At 39.9% G+C, this 20,615-nt stretch overlaps 1 protein-coding gene across 5 annotated transcripts in view; it reads left to right on the top strand.

Moving 5' to 3' along the window:
• Window positions 1–20,615, top strand: part of LOC105568359 (ADAMTS-like protein 3) — a 197,446-nt gene that overhangs the window by 132,055 nt on the left and 44,776 nt on the right. For all 5 annotated transcript variants that reach the window (XM_012023982.1, XM_012023980.1, XM_012023978.1 and 2 more), the window contains one exon: window positions 1,041–1,140. In XM_012023982.1, the coding sequence (XP_011879372.1) occupies window positions 1,041–1,140 (100 nt within the window). The remainder of the gene's footprint in view (window positions 1–1,040; window positions 1,141–20,615) is intronic.

Genomic DNA, 20,615 nt, shown 5'->3' with positions numbered 1-20,615 from the left:
GGTTATTGTTCAAAGCAGATAATTGCTATCCGTGTAGAATAATGCGATAAATCGATATCGACTTCTCCAAAATTGGAGCCAAGTCGTGATCAATTCAATCGGCAGCCCATTTAATAACGATGGTTACTATATAAATAGTCTGCTAATGCGATGCTCATTTCAACGCAAGCAAGAGATTCATATCCATATAGCTAGAAATTGAGAGAGAGAGAGAGATAGATAGATCGATAGAGAGAGAGAGAGAGAGAGAGAGAGAGAGAGAGAGAGAGAGAGAGAGAGAGAGAGAGAGAGAAAGAGGACTAGAATACAAACTACTTTGTAACCATTGATATTATTTGCGTACCGTTATATTAAGGGTGCTCGGTTAGTTTGCGCTCATTCCTCCATATTTAACGACTGTTCTCCATTAGCTTTGCTCTTCTTTTATTTCCCGAGTCACGTTTCTCGAAAAATTTCTCGACTCCTTCACCGTTTCTTTTACGAATTATAATTTCATTTGAAACTCTCGGAAAATCTTGTATCACTTACAAAAAAAAATCTGAGTAAGATGATTTCAAAAGTATCTGCGCATCGTCTTCTCGAGCTTTGCCTCGAGTAAAATTGCAGTTGATGTAAAATCTATAAAAAATCGCGTAAATTTCGGCTTCAGTTGGAAAATTTAACGCTACTCAGGGGACTTTGACTTATATATGATCATAATTGGCAAAAACGTCTCAAATCGTATTATAAATGGCACTTCTATTTAAATGTGCGAATGTATTTCGCGCTTCCGGGCGAGGCCAACTTATACTTGTTGAGGTAACGCAATTTCCAGCGAATAAAGATCGCTCATGAAATTAGCGTGAAGTAGTAAATTGAATTAACTAACTGCGTCGCGACGGCACGCAGTGGTGAAATGCAATTAAACTCTTGACGATTTCACCGCGCCTTGATTATGAAAAGTTTATTGAATAAGCGTGCCTGGGGAAAGACATCCGGTCGAAACACGTTTAAAAAAGTCATTATACTTAATTAACCGATAAATTTCTCCTCTCTTTCAGGACGTGCGGTGGCGGAATCTCGCGGCAACAGCGTCGATGCAGGCGCAGACCATGCAAGGGGAAAGTTTGGACCACCAGATATAAAATCTGCAATCCGGGGGTGAGTGTTTCCACGTCTAATTTGGCTAAGTACTTGTCGCACTTGTTTCGTGTGTCACGAAATGAAAATTCCCAGCATCTTGTTGTATCTTCTTCTTACGCAATAACAAATGTTATCACCAATGACCAAATGTGCTCTGAAATAACGACACATGAATTGCCGAGGCAAAAAGTAGCTCTAAAAAAATTTTAGCGAGCATTTATATTAAAAATAATAATAAATTGTTCCGCCACGAACAGAATCTTAAGCTAAACGGAGCAAGCAAAGGAAGAAATAGAATATTGTCATTAGCGCAATTACAATAACGCGTGGACACGGCAGAAGATTCAAGTTGTGCCGGCAATGAAGCCAATTCCGCACTCGGCAATTTTCGAAGACGAAAATTTGTCTACGGCAGAAAATTCCCGGTTGGTCTTTAACGCGATGCGGAATATATCAGAAATGTATAAGGCGAACAGCGTTTCGCTTTATACGTATTAGCGCATTCAAAGCGAATGTTACCAGGCAATGATGTGGCAAACCGCTATTGATTTTCCGTTATGCAAATGTATAGGATGTATCTTAAATCTACCTGGCCTTTTATTTAGGGATTCTTTTATGTGCGTCTGTTGAAGCACGAGTACAGCCGACTCGATCTAAACTTCAAACCAACGTGTCTACGCGGCAAAGTATCGAGCGTAATCGCGCGTACGTCGGAGCCACGCATACAGACGCGTAAAATTTCGCGGCTTCGGCCACGCTCGCGCATTAATTGCATGTTCAATCGCGTTACATTTAACAGTGACACCGCTATTTTACGCTCATTACGAGTGATCACTGAAAATACTCGCGCTGAGCGCGAGGGCGACACAGCCCCGCGACGCGATAATGCAAACGGATCGCGCTGATTGCGAATTAAATGGCATTTATAGTCGCAAATCGTTCTTAAATATTTCACCCCGCGCCCAACGGTACGCCAACACTGCGCGGCAACACTGAGATGCAAATTGGATGCATGATGAATTCGATATTGGCGCGTAACGGCCGACAGGGTTTCTCGTGTGTAAGCGCGTTCTGCACCGCGGCTAAAACCAATACGCACGCTCTGCAGTTATCCGGGGTACCCTCGACGTTGTATGGCGTAGGTGCAGGTGACCCGACCTATATCCGTATCTGGAGCAAGTTTCGGAGAGAACGCGGGGCTATACGTATTAAACAGCCCTCCACTTCGACGCGTGTCTTATCCGATCGATACCCGGCCCGAGAGTCGATATTCTTCGCTATTTTCAACCCCTTTTAAACTCGAATGGAAATACAGAGCGGGCGTACTTGGAGGAATCGATATTAGTCACGACAATCGGCTGGTAACCCGATTCAAGAGGTTTAACGACCTATCGTTATTAATTCGCGAGAACGCAATTATGTACGTAATCGCGTAACCATATTCGCGTGTCTGTTAATAGCCCCGTTGTAAATTTCATCGTATTTAATAGCAGTTCCGCTATTTTCGCGTGCGCATCTCTGCATTGTCTATTCCCGTTTTCGTTTTATTATTCAATGCCCCTCGTTAGGAAATACGGTCGTTTGCGTACGATACTTTCAGCATTACCCTTTAATTATCTCGGTAAATTGCCTCGTCTCAAACGCAGTCGGGAAATAAGAAAGGGGCAAGGTCCGCCATTAATCAGTTTAATCCCAGGCAAGATGACGAGTGCCTTTCGTATTGCTCGAAATTTCGAAATAAATCAAACGTCAATCGCGGCTGACGTGAAAGTCGATCGGAGGTACTGCCGGCTTCATTCCGCGTGTGACCATGACGTGACGGCACGGCGACGCTTCTTCTCGCGAGTGCATTTCACGATACCGCAGCTTCGTGTATTAGTTTCCGCGTCACGTATCAATCAATTGCTGGAACAACGGTTCAATAATACGCTCCTACAGGTATATACGCGCTTAAAGCCCGTATTCAATAGAGCCTCTCCGCGGCGTGAAAGAAGTCGAGATATAAATTAGAATATTTCCGATCGATTTGCGCCGCGCCGTAAAATAAACCGCGTGAAGAATCGCCGGCGTATATTGAAGTCCCGTTGCCATTAAAGGACCCGTCCTGTATATCAAACTTCCAGATTCATCAGAGAGCGATTAGCGACGCCACTTTTCAGACCGATTAACACGCTTGTCGCATTAACGCGACGACGCTCGACCCAAATTGACGTCGTTAACCGACTCGCTCAGCACAACGGCGCTGGATCTCTCGAGAGAGATCGTATCCCGAGTTGCCGTAAAATCGTAAAAGTGCAAAGCGCCGTCGGTCCCAGATGGGAACCGCCTTTGTCGCCGTGCGGCCGCGCGACCGACGACGACGTGACATTCCGCCCGCGGGGCCGATGGTCGCCCCGGCTTGCACGAGAAAATGCACTCGCCTATGTTCGTACACGCCGTCCGCGGGCAACAAAGGTATCGGTGGCCGCGTCTGCGGAGCCGCGTCGATCTTACCGAGACGCCATCGACCGCTCGCGCGTTCTCGCCTTTTCGCGCTTACACCGTCCGCATACGTAACGCGCAATATCTTTTCACTTAACCGGACTGAAACGTTTTATTGTCCTTCGCCGACGGCGACGAGACTCCACTCGCAGACTTACATTTCCGGATAGCGCGGAGATACCGCGTGTATCACCGCTGCAGTCCCCTAGGACCACGTTAGATTAGACACTCTTAATCTTATCGCGTAGTATCGCCAAATTCGAGGGACAATTTTTTAAGTATAATTGAGATACAAGCTGATAGAAGGTATTTTTCCCGGTATATTAGCACGAGGTACAAGATATATGAAGTAGTAATGAATATATGACGAGCAGTTGGAGGTACCGCCCGAGGTACCGTCTACATTCTTAATCTTGTATTGCGTAGTACCGCCAAATTCGAGGTATAATTTTTTAAGTATAATTGAGATTTGAGTTACATGTTGATAGAAGGTATTTTTCCCGGTATATTAGCACGAGGTGCAAGATATATGAAGTAATAATGAATATATGACGAGCAGTTGGAGGTACCGCCCGAGGTACCGTCTACATTCTTAATCTTGTATTGCGTAGTACCGCCAAATTCGAGGTACAATTTTTTAAGTATAATTGAGATTTGAGTTACATGTTGATAGAAGGTATTTTTCCCGGTATATTAGCACGAGGTACAAGATATATGAAGTAATAATGAATATATGACGAGCAGTTGGAGGTACCGCCCGAGGTACCGTCCACAAATTTACTGTACATTTTTTAGGAGATACAAGTGGTTACCGTACGTACCTCCTAAAGTAGTACGAGATACAGTGTATCTTTAAATGCCTGTCTCTCAATACCAGCGAGAGATAGCTTTAGTTATTATCTTCCTTCGTCGAGCCACACTTGCGTGATCGCGTCTGCTAAAGACACGAAGTGCATATTACATACATTTTGGACGCGTTTTGTACTGTAGATATTCCAGGCATTTTTCGTGGCCAGTGCCAAGAATTAAATTGCGAAGGTACAGAGTACATTCGCAAATTACGTAATGTTGATTAATCTTCCGTTTTATGTCTATACTGTGGGCACCCACCAACAAGACATGCAAATAAGACTCCTAATGTCGAGGTACTATCTTCCCTCCTATTTCGGTGGATTTTTATGTACCTCATAATTACACATACTTTTTATTTTAACGTGTACCTCCAATTCTTGGCGGTACACGCTTAAGAGTGTTCTCATTTTCGGCCCAAATGCAAACGCGTACATTGTCGCTGCTCATTTTATTATTTATTGTATCAACGCGCTCGAAAAAAAGAAGAAAGTATTGGGTCTTGCCATAAATAATGCTGTATAAAAGGAAGCTTGATTTATTCCTCGGCTCAAAACCGAAAGACGTTTAGCTCCAGGGAACTGAAAATTTAAGATTAAAATGAGAAGTAAATAATGGGGAAAAATAGGTAAAATGTTTTGGATTGAAATTAAAACAAATTAATAAAATCCGCTCTACTGCGGTAAACGCAATTTCGAAGGAATAAGGACCTAAAATTAAAACGTTTTTTATTTATTTCAAAAATGTCTCCAAGAAACTGCTTTACTCGTGCGATCATCCAGCATTTAATAACCCTTTCGCCGTGGCTCGCTTTATTATATTGTAAATATAATTGGAGCTTATAGAGAGCATACATACATTACGTTAGCTTTGACAACAATAATAGTGTTTTACTATAAAATATTAGCACGCACATACTGATGGCTGCAATTATGCAGGGGTTTACGATGCGGCACATATTACCATGCGCATGTATACATATCGCGTAATCATAAATACATCGTGCGATATACTGCAAGACAAACTTGTTGACAAATTTGCATCCCCGGCTTTGCGCGGGTATAAGAGCAGCTACGGAAGTGACGAAGGACGGGAAGAAAAACGCGAGTCCCCGGCTTCGTCAGGTATTCCGTTCGCACGATGAACGTTAGCGGCAGTAGGTTTGAGCAGATTCCGCGAAATATTCTTCGCTCGCTGCATTAATCTTTCAGGATTATCCCTATGAGATGCGATAGCCCCGTAATTTTCTCGCGTTTTACACTGGCCCTTTGGGTTCCTTACATATGCAGCGATAACGAAGCATTTGCGAACTCGACGCGTCGCGTATATTTCTTCTCTCGCTAAAAATTATTGTTCGCCAAATATATTCACAAATATATAAAGTGTATTCTTTGTTAAAATATCTTTTGGTAACCTTTTGTTATCAGTAGCGCCAGAAATGTACACATTTTTAGGAGCGTTACGGACAAGAAACATTTAATTATCTTGTTTTTAACATCGAGCTTTCTCCTTTCACGAATAGACGAGATTTATGTTACGCGAGGGAGATTTTTCCCGACCTGTTCTTAAAATTTGTCGCATTTTTTTTCCTGCGTCAAAATGACGTGGATTTTGTTCCCATCCGTGAGGCATCTCTCATTCAGGCTGATGGACAATTTTCCGTGAGCCATAAGTGCTGCCTCGCTTCTGTGCTTTTTATGATGTCACATCCAATCGACATCCATGATTGGTCAATAGCGCACGACCCTCTGTATAAATGACCGTCCGTGATCCCGACAATTCTGATATTATCGGTGCCTTGCAGCTATTGCTATCGAAAAAGATTTGATTTATTATTACCGGTGGCAATTTTCCACTGTAAAAACAAAGAACCCTAAGCTTTCAGATGAACGAAAAAACGTTTACAAGACGAACGTTTATCACTCGGTTAGTCTGATATTATAAGGATCGGTTTTTTATTTTCTGGTTAAATGTTAATCAGAGGTTAGTCGATTATCTGTCTCTTCTAAGGCTCGGTTTTACATTTTCTGGTTAATTGTCAACCAGAAGTTAGTCGACTCTCCGTCTCCTCTCGGATAATAACATAGAAAAAGATGGAGAGTCGACTAACTTCCGGTTAACAATTAACCAGAAAAATGAAAAACCGGGCCTCAAAGAAATATCCAAATTTTCTGCTGCAAAGTTTCCTCCTTGTAGCATTAAATTTATCAACTTTGTGCAAAGTCCAGAATATACTTCTCGCAGAAATTCTAAACTCCTTGCTTATAACAAAATAATTATTCTTTTGATTAAAGAAAAATGTGGTTCAAAGTGCTTTTAATCGATTTTTATTGGAGGCCAAGTTCCATTATGGAAATAATCAGGATAAACACAGCTACGTTCAATCAATCCCTCGTGTATTTCAAACTTTTATCGTGATTACGACTGCGAGTAGTCATATTTGCATTACCGGTGCAATTCCAAATGTATCTAGTGATTTATCGTCGATAGATGGCAAGGTAGAACTTTTAAATCGATCGTTCGCAGGTCGTGATTGTGACCCACCAGACAGTCGGGGGAAAATTGATAGGTTCCGTCACGGAACAAGTCCTTTTCCAAGGGGGTCTTCGCAAAGTAATCGAAGGTTACCGCGGCCAAATATTAATTGCTCGTCTCAGAGGTCTTTGCTTAACGGGCGATCCTCGGGGAGAGGTTGGGGACAATAATTTAGGGACGAAATGTTGTAAATTTCAAGGTAAAGTCCCACTAGGAAGGAATTTACGTCCGCGGAATACCTTTCCTTCGCCTCAACCCTTACTCCAATTTCGCTGCTTCTTTCATTTTCTCTCTGCGTACGGCAGTAAAAAAAAACGCGCGAAGCGAGAGCGCATACAAATGTGTATTTAAAGATTCACTACTTCGTAAAGAGCGCTACGCAATTATTCCGTTCGTATTCAGCGCCTCTTTGCCGCGTTTATAAATGTTGTAATTTTTTGTCCGCGCAATATAATTACCATCGGGTTACAGTTTTTCGGCAAGATTTATTTAATTTACTTAAAGCAAAGACTACATCGTATATGCGTTGATTCTTTTTTCCTTCTTTTCTGCCGTGAAATAAAAGCTGGAACATTTCTTCTACTTACATTTAATACGTAACGTAATGAGAATTTCTAAAAAAATCTCCGATTTAAATATTTATGAAATAAATAAAATATGATAAAATCTGTACTGTGCGTTGTGTCACTGCCAAAATTGATTGAAAATTAAAACAAGAAATATTTAGACACTAACATCCTGTCGCGGCTCATCAGTCCTTATTCCTTCGAAATTGTGTTTACCACAGTAGAGCCGTATGAATTTCAGTAATTTGGAAAATGCATCATAATTATAATAATTGAAGACATGAACGGATAATTCGCTTCTTAATAAAACCCGCTTATATTATGCGCAAAATTACGGGATGAATTCGTGCACCTTATCCATAAAAGGTTTAGTTTTATTTTCACTTATAGTTAACCACATAGTTAAAATGTGTTAAATTAATTACTTAGCTTACAAACATACGCAGAGTTGTTTCGTACTAATGCATTATACCAGATGGTGTTGTGATCCATAGGTCTAGTATACGTATGTACGTATATATAGGTATTCTAAATCCGATAGTAACTCGGATACTTTTCCGGTGAGTGCAAAATGCGGAAACCAGAGTTCAATTTAGTTTCACTGAACAAACATGTGCCTCGGCCAAGTGTGCAGCGTTGCTAAATGTATCATCGTTTGCACATGAGTATCGGGTCGCCACAAGCGATACTGAATATTTTTATTACTGGTTAGAACGAGATTGTTTTTTTTAGCACGCTTCGATTACATAAAACGCAAGAACGAAGGAAAACAACTAGTTAATTATGATATAATTAATTTTATTTGTGTGTATAATTAAGATAATAGCTTACAGCTGAAAGAAAATGGTATGTTACGACGCTTTTAAGAGAGAAACATATTTTTATAATTTTTACTTCAAATATACAATTACTTGTTAACGAAGCTGTTAGCTGTCTCTAAATATTCGTTGAAATTAAGCGTGCAATGGTACATTATATTTTAGATAATTGCTTGTGTGGAAATTCTTCGAGATTTCATTAATTAATTAAAAATAACATACTAAATATTAATTATTAAGAATAATTTTACCTTCAGTTATATCATACGCGATTGTACACAATTGTGAAATAATCATGTAAAAATATTTGAAATAACAATTTTAAATCATTTTGCTCGATGAAATTAATGAACAAGGCAATTTTATTAATATTTCAACTGCGTAAAGAATATATTGTGCACGTGCGTGCATGTACAATGTTGTAAAACAATGATATACTTGAATTATACAATATTACATAATTATCAATTTATATAATATTTCTAATTCAAATTGCGTTACTTCCGCAACTCGTCTCTTAAGCCCGACGATTTTTCAGAATGCGAGAGTCCTGATATTTTTATTAGGTATAATAAATGTAGGAATACTCGTGAAAGATAATCAGACTCGCTTTGTTCGTAGCATTTATGCGGATACATATGCGCACAGGAAAATGAAGCAATATTATTTTCAGTGAAATATTCTGAAAAGGGATGTAGTCGTAAGTTTTATAATGGAAGCTTCTGTGTTACATCTTCCAACGTAGCTGCATAGAAATAGTATCTCGATGAACATAATAAAATTAAATAGAGCACAAAAGTCTCTATCCCGGAAGGAATTGTGTACATCTCGCATCATTCCGATCTCTATTCTCGCTACGAATTTTATACATTATCCAATATGACGGCGTTTTAATACTATATAATTAAATGTGACAGTACTTTGAAATATACATTGTCTTCCCGTATTTGCGTCAAATGCTGTTAAATTGTAACTGATAGTTCGTACGTAATGGCGATAATTCGCAGTTCGATGTAAAGAGAAAAGTGAATAAACCAAGTGAAACCAAAACGTGATTTACCCGCGACGTAGATATGCGATCGTGTCCGAGGCAGATCCGCAACGGTTAACGCGCGTCCGCTCGCGTGCGCATATTCGAATAATACAGCCGGTAAAACCGCGTAGCGCGCATCGCGCGAAAGCGATACCGTTGTAACTTTTATTAGAATCACCGTGACCGTAACTTTACAGAGATATTAATGTCGCGTTTGGCGCGAGTCACGCCGCGCGCGTTGGTTATTCGTTACGCGGGGATTTTTGCGGAAACGAGATACCGGATTAACGCGTAATACGTTACAGCATGCATTTGTAATGTATCCCAGAAGCGACGTACTTGCCTTTTGTTTTCTTGCCGATTCAGAGGCAGGCAAACTCTGGATTTGCGATAACTCTTTACGCGCTGAAGCTATATAGAAGTGACGGAAGTACCAATGGAAATTATTAATTCGGATATTTTAAGACAGTTGTTAATCTACTGCAGAGAAACGAGGGTTTCACTTTTCCTCGATATAATTTAAATTCAGATTTGTCTGGAATCTTGACACAATTTGATTGAATGAATAAGGACTGAAGAGCCGTGACAGGATATTACAGGGACAGAATTAGTGCCTAAATATTTCATATTTTTTTATTTATTGTGAGAAGCATTATCTTAGCCAGGGTTTGAGTTATCGAAAAAATGTAACTGAGTTAAGTTACAGTTACAGATGTAGAGTTATAAAAAAAAGAAGCTATAACTGTAACTCCGTTACAAGTAACGAGTTACTTCCCAACCCTGTGAGAGAGTCTGGCGAATTAATTTGTTACAATTCGATTGATTTACAATTAGAGGGAGGTTTTTCTTCTGGAAAGACTTGCCGGTCCCAGACATTGTAAATATGTGCGATGTAAAATATTAAATGGCCGATACACAATCCGCGTGAAGTTTGCTCGCGCCTAGCGGCGAAGAAAATCCGTATAAGTCGAGAAAGCTGATGAGCAATCACGTTGAAATATCTTGATCGTTTGCGGGGGTTGTTTGCTTATGCAGTCGGCGCCGTCGCAACTTTTATTAGACACGCTCTGTAACTGCAGTTTTACAAGGCTATTAATATCGCGTTTAGTGCAAGCAGGCCAATGATGAATCCTGTTACGTCGCGGAGATAAATAATGGAACTTCCTTACGAAGCTAAATGCGCCGGACTCGTGCATAATGCATTACTTGCAATTCCACGATGCGCAAGTAATTGCGGACGACAGGAGTTAGGTGAATTATTATTCTCGAGGTAGTGGCCGCCGCCAGAAACTATTGACGACAGCACTGTGAGTGTTCGCAGCGACAATTAACCGGTTTATATCGACATCGCATAAATTATACGTAGAACAACTGCGGTCTCGATAGCTAAAATAATTGTGAGACACGCAGGAACTGAAAGTCCCGGGTGTTACCCTTCAATTTTTTATTGGGACTGACACGGGTGTCTCTTATCCTTGTCTCTCGCATTAATAAAGTTTGTTTTACATGTCGTCTTCCCTGTAAATCTTTTTCGGATGACACGTGCCGACTCTCCTCAACCAAAGATAATTTCTTGACTCTCGAGGACATGACGAGACACGTTACAAATAATCACGATATAAAATTGATACGGAAATGTTTACGGCCTTAATTAAGTTATCACAAATTTAGAAGCGGCTGACAGACGATACTCGTCGTTTCGAACGTTATCGGCATCGAACTCGTTAATTTGCCGCGCCATGCCCTTCTCTAAATATCGAAGCCATCGTTAGTTACTCCCACGTTTGTCGCGTTTTATTTATCAAAACTCGAAAGTTGAACGATACACAGTCGACGTCGGATTGAATTACATGTGACTGACATGTCCCAGTGGTACGACAATTCTGACACTCACCGTTCGCTGCAGTTCGTGATGCATGCATCGCTGCGACAAGCATATGGCACGGCCAAATGGTTCCCTTTTAGGGTCACAGCGTGTAATTCGCTGTACGCGGTTGCGTGACCTGACAATTCGGGGGAAAAATAACGCACGGGGCGCGAGAGACGACACAATCTCCAAATAATTAACAAATTAACAAATTGTTACGTCTACTAGTGGACATCCACTTCCGCAAAAATCATGTTCAAATTGACGCGCCGCATCACTCGGCATTCGTGTTTCATTGTTGAATTACGCGGCAATGCGAGATTTCTACAACGAGCGGTTCGACTATCTTTTTCGACGTGATTTAAAGAAAGACATGCAAGAAGACCAAATCTCGACCCACTGTAAAAAGCCGCCGTGTGTCGTGCGTCGAAGCAAAATCGCGTGTATTTTTACTATTTTTATTTTTACTGACAATTGAAAGCTCGAATATTCTTTCGCGTTAAACAAATATTAGATAGTATTGAACCAAAGTACCCATTGGGCATCTAAGCAAATGGGCGCTTACGTCGTAATTTCGTGATCGCGACCACTTTAAAGACAATCGATTCTGCAATAGATCGACTATTTACTTATTATCGCATTAGTGTGAACGATATTTTAAGGTAGACGGGCGCGTGTAGATGTCAAGAACAAGTTTGCACAATTAGAAGCGATGCGAATCTCGTGCTACATTCGTGGCGACTCGAGGTCGCGTCTCAAAGGAATTACTCCTCGGTACGACCTGAAAAACACATCTAGGAAACGAACCTCGTCACCCTGGGTAAATTTCTTCCCGACGCTAATTTCGCCCTCTCTCTCTCGCTCTCTCTTTCTCTCGGCGCGCATACGTCCAAATATCTCGGCTAACCGGGAGTGGAAAAAATGCGCAATGCAAACGATGAATTGCGGCGGTCCAGAAGGAAGTTCGTCAGCGCCGGGGCCAGTTACGTGAATTACGTCGGAGCAAGCTGGCTCCGATTGCGGCGGTCGGGAAGAATCACGGCGAATAAAATGAGCGAAGAAAAGGGAACACAACACCATTAGTATAACGAAACGGGGAGGCGTGCACTGAATTCAGATTCCAGTCTTCCCCGACTGTCGTCCTTCCACCGTTTACCCTCTCGCTCTCTCTCTCTCTCTCTCACTTTGCCCGGTCCTCTCTGGTTTCCCTCGGCGCACTGTGTTAACACTCGTAATGGTACGGTGTGTATTTCACCGAGGTTGTACCCCACCAACGTTTTACCAGCGACGAAAACAGAGGAAATTCATTTGCGGAAGCGAGACGAAAATTTCACCGCCGTCGTCACTGCGACGCGATAACGCGGCGAGAGGTTTCGCGCCCGGTCGATAAGACGGCCTTGTCAAGTGATTAAAATTAATTTAGAGTTTTGGGATTCCAAAGGACGGAAAGAGACTAATGAAGCCCATGTCGAGCCGAGATACGCCACGGTCACGAGGTTGAATCATTTCACAAATGTGTGAACGCTCGTAGACAAATAAATGTGCATTGACTAGCAAACACGAGAAAGGAAAGATTTTATTCGGGTTAAAAAAGTGTGGAAATATACCGAACGGTAAATTTAATTTTAATAGGATTTATTTGGAAGTAGAATGTATTATAAATCGACAATGTTGGATTTAGATAAGAGAGTGCAGTATATACAGTTATATAATTAAATCGATAAATTAAATTCTTTAAATTTTCCAATACTTATTAAATTTCCATCGAAATGCGAATCATTTAGCTAAATTGCTTATCACGCGGTGAATTAAATCATGCAGCAGGTGATCTATGCCTTATATATTTAATCGGTTCGTTTATAAAGAACTAAGTATTAAGTACTCTGTAAAAATCAATCGATGGATTGCGACTGAAAACAATGAATATTCACTGATTTGCAGTTATAAGTGTACTACTGAAAATTTCAGTGGTATACTTTTAACTAGAAATCAGTGACTATTCACTGTTTTCAGTGACGATCCACTGATTGACTTTTAGAGAGTAAATTAAAAATATGGCAGAGAGGATAAGGATAAATTAAAATTGATGATTAGACAATGAATGACTGAGGTTATTGATTAAAAGCAAGTCTACGTTTGAATTAAAATGCTCATTAGCCGTTAGTTGGATTATGAAAGCTTTTCTAGAAATTCTGATACAAATTAAAATCTACTTTACTCTGATCGTCTTCCGTTTGATTTCGGCCGCGAATGTGTATAACCATAATCCAGAATTATAAACCCTTAGAATGTTCAAGTTCTTTGAATGTAGATTAAAAAGAAATCTTATAAAAACGTATCTTATCTTTATTGACATAAATCAATAAATGGTAATAAGATCTTTAAATGGTAATAAGAAAATCATATTAAACTGAGGACTTTGAGAAATAATTGATTGAATCAGTCGAATATAATTGATTCGTCCATATGGAAAACGGGTATTAAATCTTTAATGTATTCACCTTCTCTATATTTTGAGTAAATTGTTTAAAATTGTTTTCTTTATAGATCACAAGGTCGATTTGGACGGTACATTATATTTCTGGTACACTTTGCGACACAAATATATTTTTTAATATCAATTTAACAAACATAAAAATTTTTCAATCTACGTCGCATTAAACTACGGTAAAGCTCATTCGTATCTGCCTGAAAGTAATGGTCCTATTGTCAGGAGATTATGTAGATAGAGGTATCTCAAAATCTCCATTGTGGTCTGCGACAGTTAGGAATTAAATTTAATTAATTGCATTTAATAGTCCTTTGTGTACAACATAGTGCGAAATAAATTTTGAAAGGCTGTGGCGTAACGCATTACGTAACCACATTGTATATTAAACAAATTTCCGTAACTAGAATGTGCACACTTGTAATCTCCGTGCGTATACATTCGAAACCTCAATGCTAACATAAAAGCCGTCGCAAATCTCTCGCAGGAGCAACAAGAATAAATCCACGTGACTTACAACTTCGAGTATTGTAAACAATTTACCGCGCGTAACGAACGTGCTTCATGTTCTTTTTTATTTTAAAAAATTACACACATGGCGCCCCGGAAAATTTCGCGAGGTTCCCGGCGCGTAAAATGACATAAATGCCTCCGTAATTCGTAATAATTCATTTACCGCGCGTGATACACCTCGCGTTTTAGTATTAACACGCGAGTAATTTATTCGCCAATCGTTTCATAGTGACAATATTTACCGGCCGTATTGTGATGACGCAGAACGAACTTGGAACCGGACCGACAGTTAATAATAAACTGCGATAAACATATTGATTCGCGCAACCAGTTATAATAAACGACGTGATCGTATCAACATTCCATTTACATCTCGCCGACCATTTTATTAAGCCAATTAGCGCGCATTTTGTCACTTCCATCGTTAATCAATGGCCTTCCCTGATAATAACAAAGTGCATTATTATATATCTAAATTATCAGATTGCTTATTTGATAGTTAATTAAAAGTTGAAATCACTGGGGGCGCGTCAACAATGAAAGCGCGTCGAAACTATGGTGTAATTGTCAACTTCGTTTTGTGATGATAATAGTAATTGACAAAAGAATATTTCCGTTTATATTTTCGGGATAACTTCTCCCATTTCAACACAGATTCGATTGATCGGTTAGCGCGAATTGATACACATATCCAAATTAGCAGTTAGAATAATGGTCCGAAGCCGGAACTGTCGAGAAAAATCCATGACATGTATTCGTAATTGATGGATGCCAATGTGTTCGTTGCGTAAATAAATAAAACTAATGGATGCGAATCGCTCAAACAGAGCCGATCAGTCAAATGCTGTCTCGCATTTTTTATTTTGTATAAAAAAAAATGCTAGACGCGCGTATCGCGACGTGCGCGAAATGCACGAGCCGTGAGCAAGATGGACCATCTGCGTACTGGAATACCTGCTGATAACAACATTTACGCGAGCGATAAAAGGGCGGAACGGTATTCTGCGCAAGACGAGGGCAATGAAAGTGTGTTGCGCCCGGACTGGCACGGATATTCCAGGTCGTCGCCGCGCTTTGCTTCGATATAGTAGAACGAAATCATTGCCAAATCCGCTGCGCGTTCGTGTTCCAGCTAGTATATATCGTTACGTCAGGACGGGACGAAAATAGCGTAGTAAACTCGGATGTTGGGCGTATGCGGAAGATTTGCGTGCCTGGGGTTCAGGGAACTATCATTAAAATTCTGTTTCTATCGGATAATCTCTTCTTTCGCCTCAAAACCCGTTTCGATTCTCTGGAAAGGGAGGGAGAGGGGGGAGAGAGAGAGAGAGAGAGAGAGAGAATTTCGAGAGTATATATCAGCAACACATTTTTTTCCCTTTTTCTTCTATGTATTTTACGAAATATCCGCTTTCCTGCGCCAAATTTGAACTCGCCGATAGTAGTCGAGAATTAATTAAGCTGTCAGAGTAGTCGCGTACAGTTTCAGAGATCGGAGCGGCGCTAACTTTATACGTAATTCGATGACCATACAGTGGACGACATTGCGCTTCGCTCTGCGTTCGTTTTAAGAACAATCTCGATAATATCAGCGTACAATGACAAAGTGTAATTTAAACTTCCATTTAAACCTGAAAAAAGCACATAGACTGTTCTAGTTCTTAATAGATTATGGAAAAGTGATGAGATACCGAAATAGTTATCTTTAAACGTTACAAACTACATAAATTGACTGGTGAGATATAATACAAAATCACACAGAAAGATATTAATCTAATATTAAATCATTCTTAAAATACTATTTCACATTTTAAGAAATCTCTCTCTCTCTCTCTCTCTCTCTCTCTCAGAATCGATATAAATATCATAAACAAGATATTTTTATGTTTCTCATATTGTACGCACAACTACATATTGATTACAAATACCATACATTTTGAAGTCACATATCTCTATTGATATGATATAAAGATACGAATAAAATGTGACAATTTTTTTTTCTCCACAATGCTTTATTGCAATATTCAAGTAATTCGCTTGTTTATATATCTGTTAAAATTTAATTGAACCACCATTTGCAGTAATAAATTAATTCAATCAAAACTGTTTACGCAATTGTACAATTCGTAGATATTTAATATTAATACAACAATAATGATTCTGCTACGAATTGCACTAAATTGTTTCGAGATCAGTATGTCCGACATGGAGAACATTTGTTATCGAAACTACATAATAATTGCAATAATGAATTAAACTATAAAATTTAATACGATTCAGCGATTTAGTAGTAGATGCTCTTCGGTAGTTGAAAGACTGAATAATTCCCGAAAGATAGCGCTCGAATGCATTGTTAATCAGACAAGTACGTCATCATGTACTCCAGTTTCAGATTCTTATGACTTTGTCTGTATTAATTTATAACCGCCTGTCTACTAGTGCACCAGTGCACTGTGAAGTCAATAGCAACACATTACGGAGACGCGCGATTTGTGATGGCTGTTACAATCAGCCCTATCTCGCCCTAATGTCGTCAAGTTCGTGCTCGGGAAACTTTAGACGTGCTTAAACTTAGACAAAGGAAGAGATATTAAATAAATAATCCGATAGAGCAGTCGAAGACCGCGAGACACTATCTCGTATCCATTATTTTGTGTAATATCGTTACATTATTTGAAAGATAAGGCGTAAAAGAAAGGCGCAAATTGATGTTAAGTTTTTCAACCTAAAGTCTTCCGTCAAAATCCAGGATGTCTCCTCGCAGATTAAATTCAATAATTAATAAGTCTTCTAAGTGTAAGATTCAATTCTCTTGCAATACACGGTAATTCTGTCACTAAAGATACACAACGGATGATAATCGCGAAAATGCACTCCATCGTCTACGTTTTCGCTAACAAACAACATATGCGTACACGCAACGGATTCACACGGGAAGATCATATTCTATCAATGGATAATGACAATCTATGCGAAACTGGGTCAAATTCAACGCTCAGATCGGCTAGACTAATTAGCGCAACCATGTAATGCATTATAAATTCAGATTGTAAATTACAGCATGCAGATTAAGCTCGTCTTTTGATTAAGTGCAGTGGCGTACAAGATGTGATAAAGTAAACGTTTATCGCGAGTGTTTTGTGTGGAAATCTAAAACTCGCTTCTTTACTGAAACAAGATATTTAGCGAACTGTGTGCGCGCGCGTTAGTTTTGCTACTTAAATTTTACATCAAGTAAGGCATTGGTAATTAGAATATTATTTATAAAAATAATATATCTTGTGGGTAGGAGGCAACATATATACTCTTGAACTTGTTGTAATTATTCTCAATTGAGCTTGGAAGAACGCAAGTCTAATTTCAGCGAGATGCGAGATAATACCCCCAGCTTTATTCACGCGTGAGAGCGCGGAAGTGGTATGAAAGCGAAAAGGTCGCTAACTGTGACGAAATTTGATGCACTTTTAGCCGGTATCAACAAAGGGAAGTTACATTCCGTGCTGGTAATCGCATTTACGGCCGATAAACGCGTGTCAATGCACTGTGCGCGTTATGTAACGATTGCGTAACGAAAGGCTATCTGATGCTTGCACCTGACGAAGAGGGCCACGTGAAATCAGGGCAAATTTGACGAAACCGTGGGTGATTACGACGCGGTTAGTGCCAGAGTTACACATCGTCACGTTGCAACATCTATATACCACGGTATTCCCTAAATCCACCGAACGAGCGATATCGCTAACGAAGCTGCGATTCAATATCGTGCGGAGAAATCGTATCCGTTAAATTCGTTGTAAAAATGATAAAAGAAATGCTGCTACACTTACTACCTATACATGCCTACCCCGTTCTAATTAATTATACAGTTCCAGTCTACGTCTTTCTAATTTAAACAGTTCTTTTACAGGCGACTTCTAAAAGGCGAATAATTGAAATAATAAAATAAGAGACAACGTCAGTGTTTTCGTGAACATACCTGGCATTTTTAATAATACAGAAAATTTATTACGAGAAATATTACCTCAGCCAAGGTCTTAAATTGCCAGGTATGGTTAAGAAAACACTGACGTTGTTAATTATCGCTGGCGACATTAAAGAATTCTTATTAATAAAATAAAAGGACATAATTTATTTAATTGTGATTGGTACAAACATGTCGCAAGCAAAATTGTATGCAAACTATATTATTTAGTAGATATAGAAAGTATTAGTGCCGAGTACAAGTAGACTACGATTGTGCAACTTTTTTATGAGTCAAGACTGCATGGTCATTTGGCAGCGAAAGATAAGGAAGAGGAAAATCTTGAATAAAATCAGATATTACATTCAGCGAAACTATTACAATGCGATTCAGAATGGGGCTGGGCATGTTTGCGCTGCGGTAGCTGAATACTCGCAGGAATAGGATCCAACGAAATTTAGGTCTTGTGGAATTAAAACGAGTGGAAATCTCCGAACCTATTCGAAAGACTGCCAACTCGTATGCAGTAACGCCGGTGATTCTAGTTGTCCAAAAGATCGGTTGCTTGGATTATCGCAATAGTTTCATTAAGCGGGCGTTCAGAAAGAGAAATAATGAATTTTCATAATTTTTGTGCAAAAACTGCGGAAAAAAGAGAAAGCCGTGTTTCCTATCAGAACGTATAACTTCAAGTATTCGCCGTTCGCGATTCGAAGTTATTCATACACTCACACTGCTTTAATCACGTGTAATTCGATAGCAGATTTTCCCTGGAAATTTGCTCCTAGAAGAACAAAATCTTTTCGTAAATGGAAAATTATACCTCGTGGTTAAAGGTTGGGTATTTTTAATCGAAAATGATAGAGGTACAATATACTATTCCGGGATAAATAATTAACTACGAAGAGATCGTCTGACTCGATCCGGAGTGAGTTATTTGGAAACATCCTATTCGAGTATCGTATTCGTATACGGGGGTACCACTTGGTACGTAATATCGGAAACGCAAAAGGACGGAACATTAGATTCAGATCGATAGTACAGCCTCATTCTACGAAATTACACGACTCTATAAACATGTTTTCTCGTTATCCGATCTGTTCCTTTCTTAAATTCCTACTTTTATATTCCAAATCACAAAAAACCGATGGTGCATGTTGCAAATATTATTGTAGCATCAAATCGATATGTACATTTACAAGTTGCGTTGTATAATTATTACATACTGCGCTGCCGTTATTAAAGTTTAAGTAAACAACGTGTCAATGAGATTAAATCGGGAATTGCAAAGTTTCGATGAATAATCTCAACTGATCGAAAATCTGTCGTCAAATGTGCCTCCAGATACGTTGAATATTAAACTGAAATATATTTCGGGCATAAAAATATGTTCGAAATAAGTTTTTCATAATCATGTATCACATCTCGTTATCCTATAAATACCACAAGGCGATCATATATCGCCAATAAATAATCGTTTGCTTCTCATCTGAATTTGTTCCAAGTCTTTTTATTATTTAAATACTATCTCGTGACAAATGGTAAGGCTAACGAAGGATGGTTACGGGATTTCTTTCCGAGGGGATAAAGGAAAGTCCTCTATTATGAGATAGCAGATTTTCAACACTCAAATTCAACCACAGTTCTTTTTCGCAACGATTACACAATCTAACAATTAATTTGCCACCAAACAGATTTCGCTCCAAGGACAATAAATTCCTGGTGGAATCAACCGATGGTGCCTATTAATTTAACAGAAACCCCGCTATCCCATATTAGGATCCTATCTCGTAATAGGAGACTTTCCTACATTAATTAAGCTACCCGCGCCTTGGTGTAAGCGTGTTTTCATGTGGGTACTTAAGGGTCCACCTTTTGGCGCGCGTAGCGTCACTCAATTAAATCGATTGCCACCTCTCCCGAGAGGTGGGAAATTCGGGGTGACAGGTTCACAGACGTCTGGGCGTGATCGTGGGATCCGCAAGCGCGGCTCGCCCGCTGTTTGAAGAGTCTCGCGCGCGCCTCGGGCTCCATTTGACTGCATTGACGATTCGCGCGGTGTAGTTTATCGGGGTAAGTTTCCGCCCGCGCGGGCGGTGTGAAACTTTCGTCGAGTAATCCGTTACGAAAGTTATCGGGCGTAACGTGCACGGAATTTCCGTAAATACGGATAATCGAGAAACGTGCCAGCTACCGCCGCGCTGTTTCTCTTTCTCTCTATGCGCGCCGCATCCGGGGGCTGCTTCGCAGCTCGCAGATGCGATTCGGGTGCCACCCCCTTCTCTCTCTTCGGTCGATGCCACACGGACTGCCAGTAACGATTGGCGCACGCAGAAACGTTATTCCGACCGATGTTGTGCGGTACGTCGCAAAATAAAATTT

Source organism: Vollenhovia emeryi, unplaced genomic scaffold (genome assembly GCF_000949405.1).
Source record: "Vollenhovia emeryi isolate VEMERY1.0 unplaced genomic scaffold, V.emery_V1.0 DF939130.1, whole genome shotgun sequence".
NCBI lineage: Eukaryota > Metazoa > Arthropoda > Insecta > Hymenoptera > Formicidae > Vollenhovia > Vollenhovia emeryi.
Note: the sequence above shows the minus strand (reverse complement) of the source record. Positions and strands in the feature narration are given on the sequence as shown.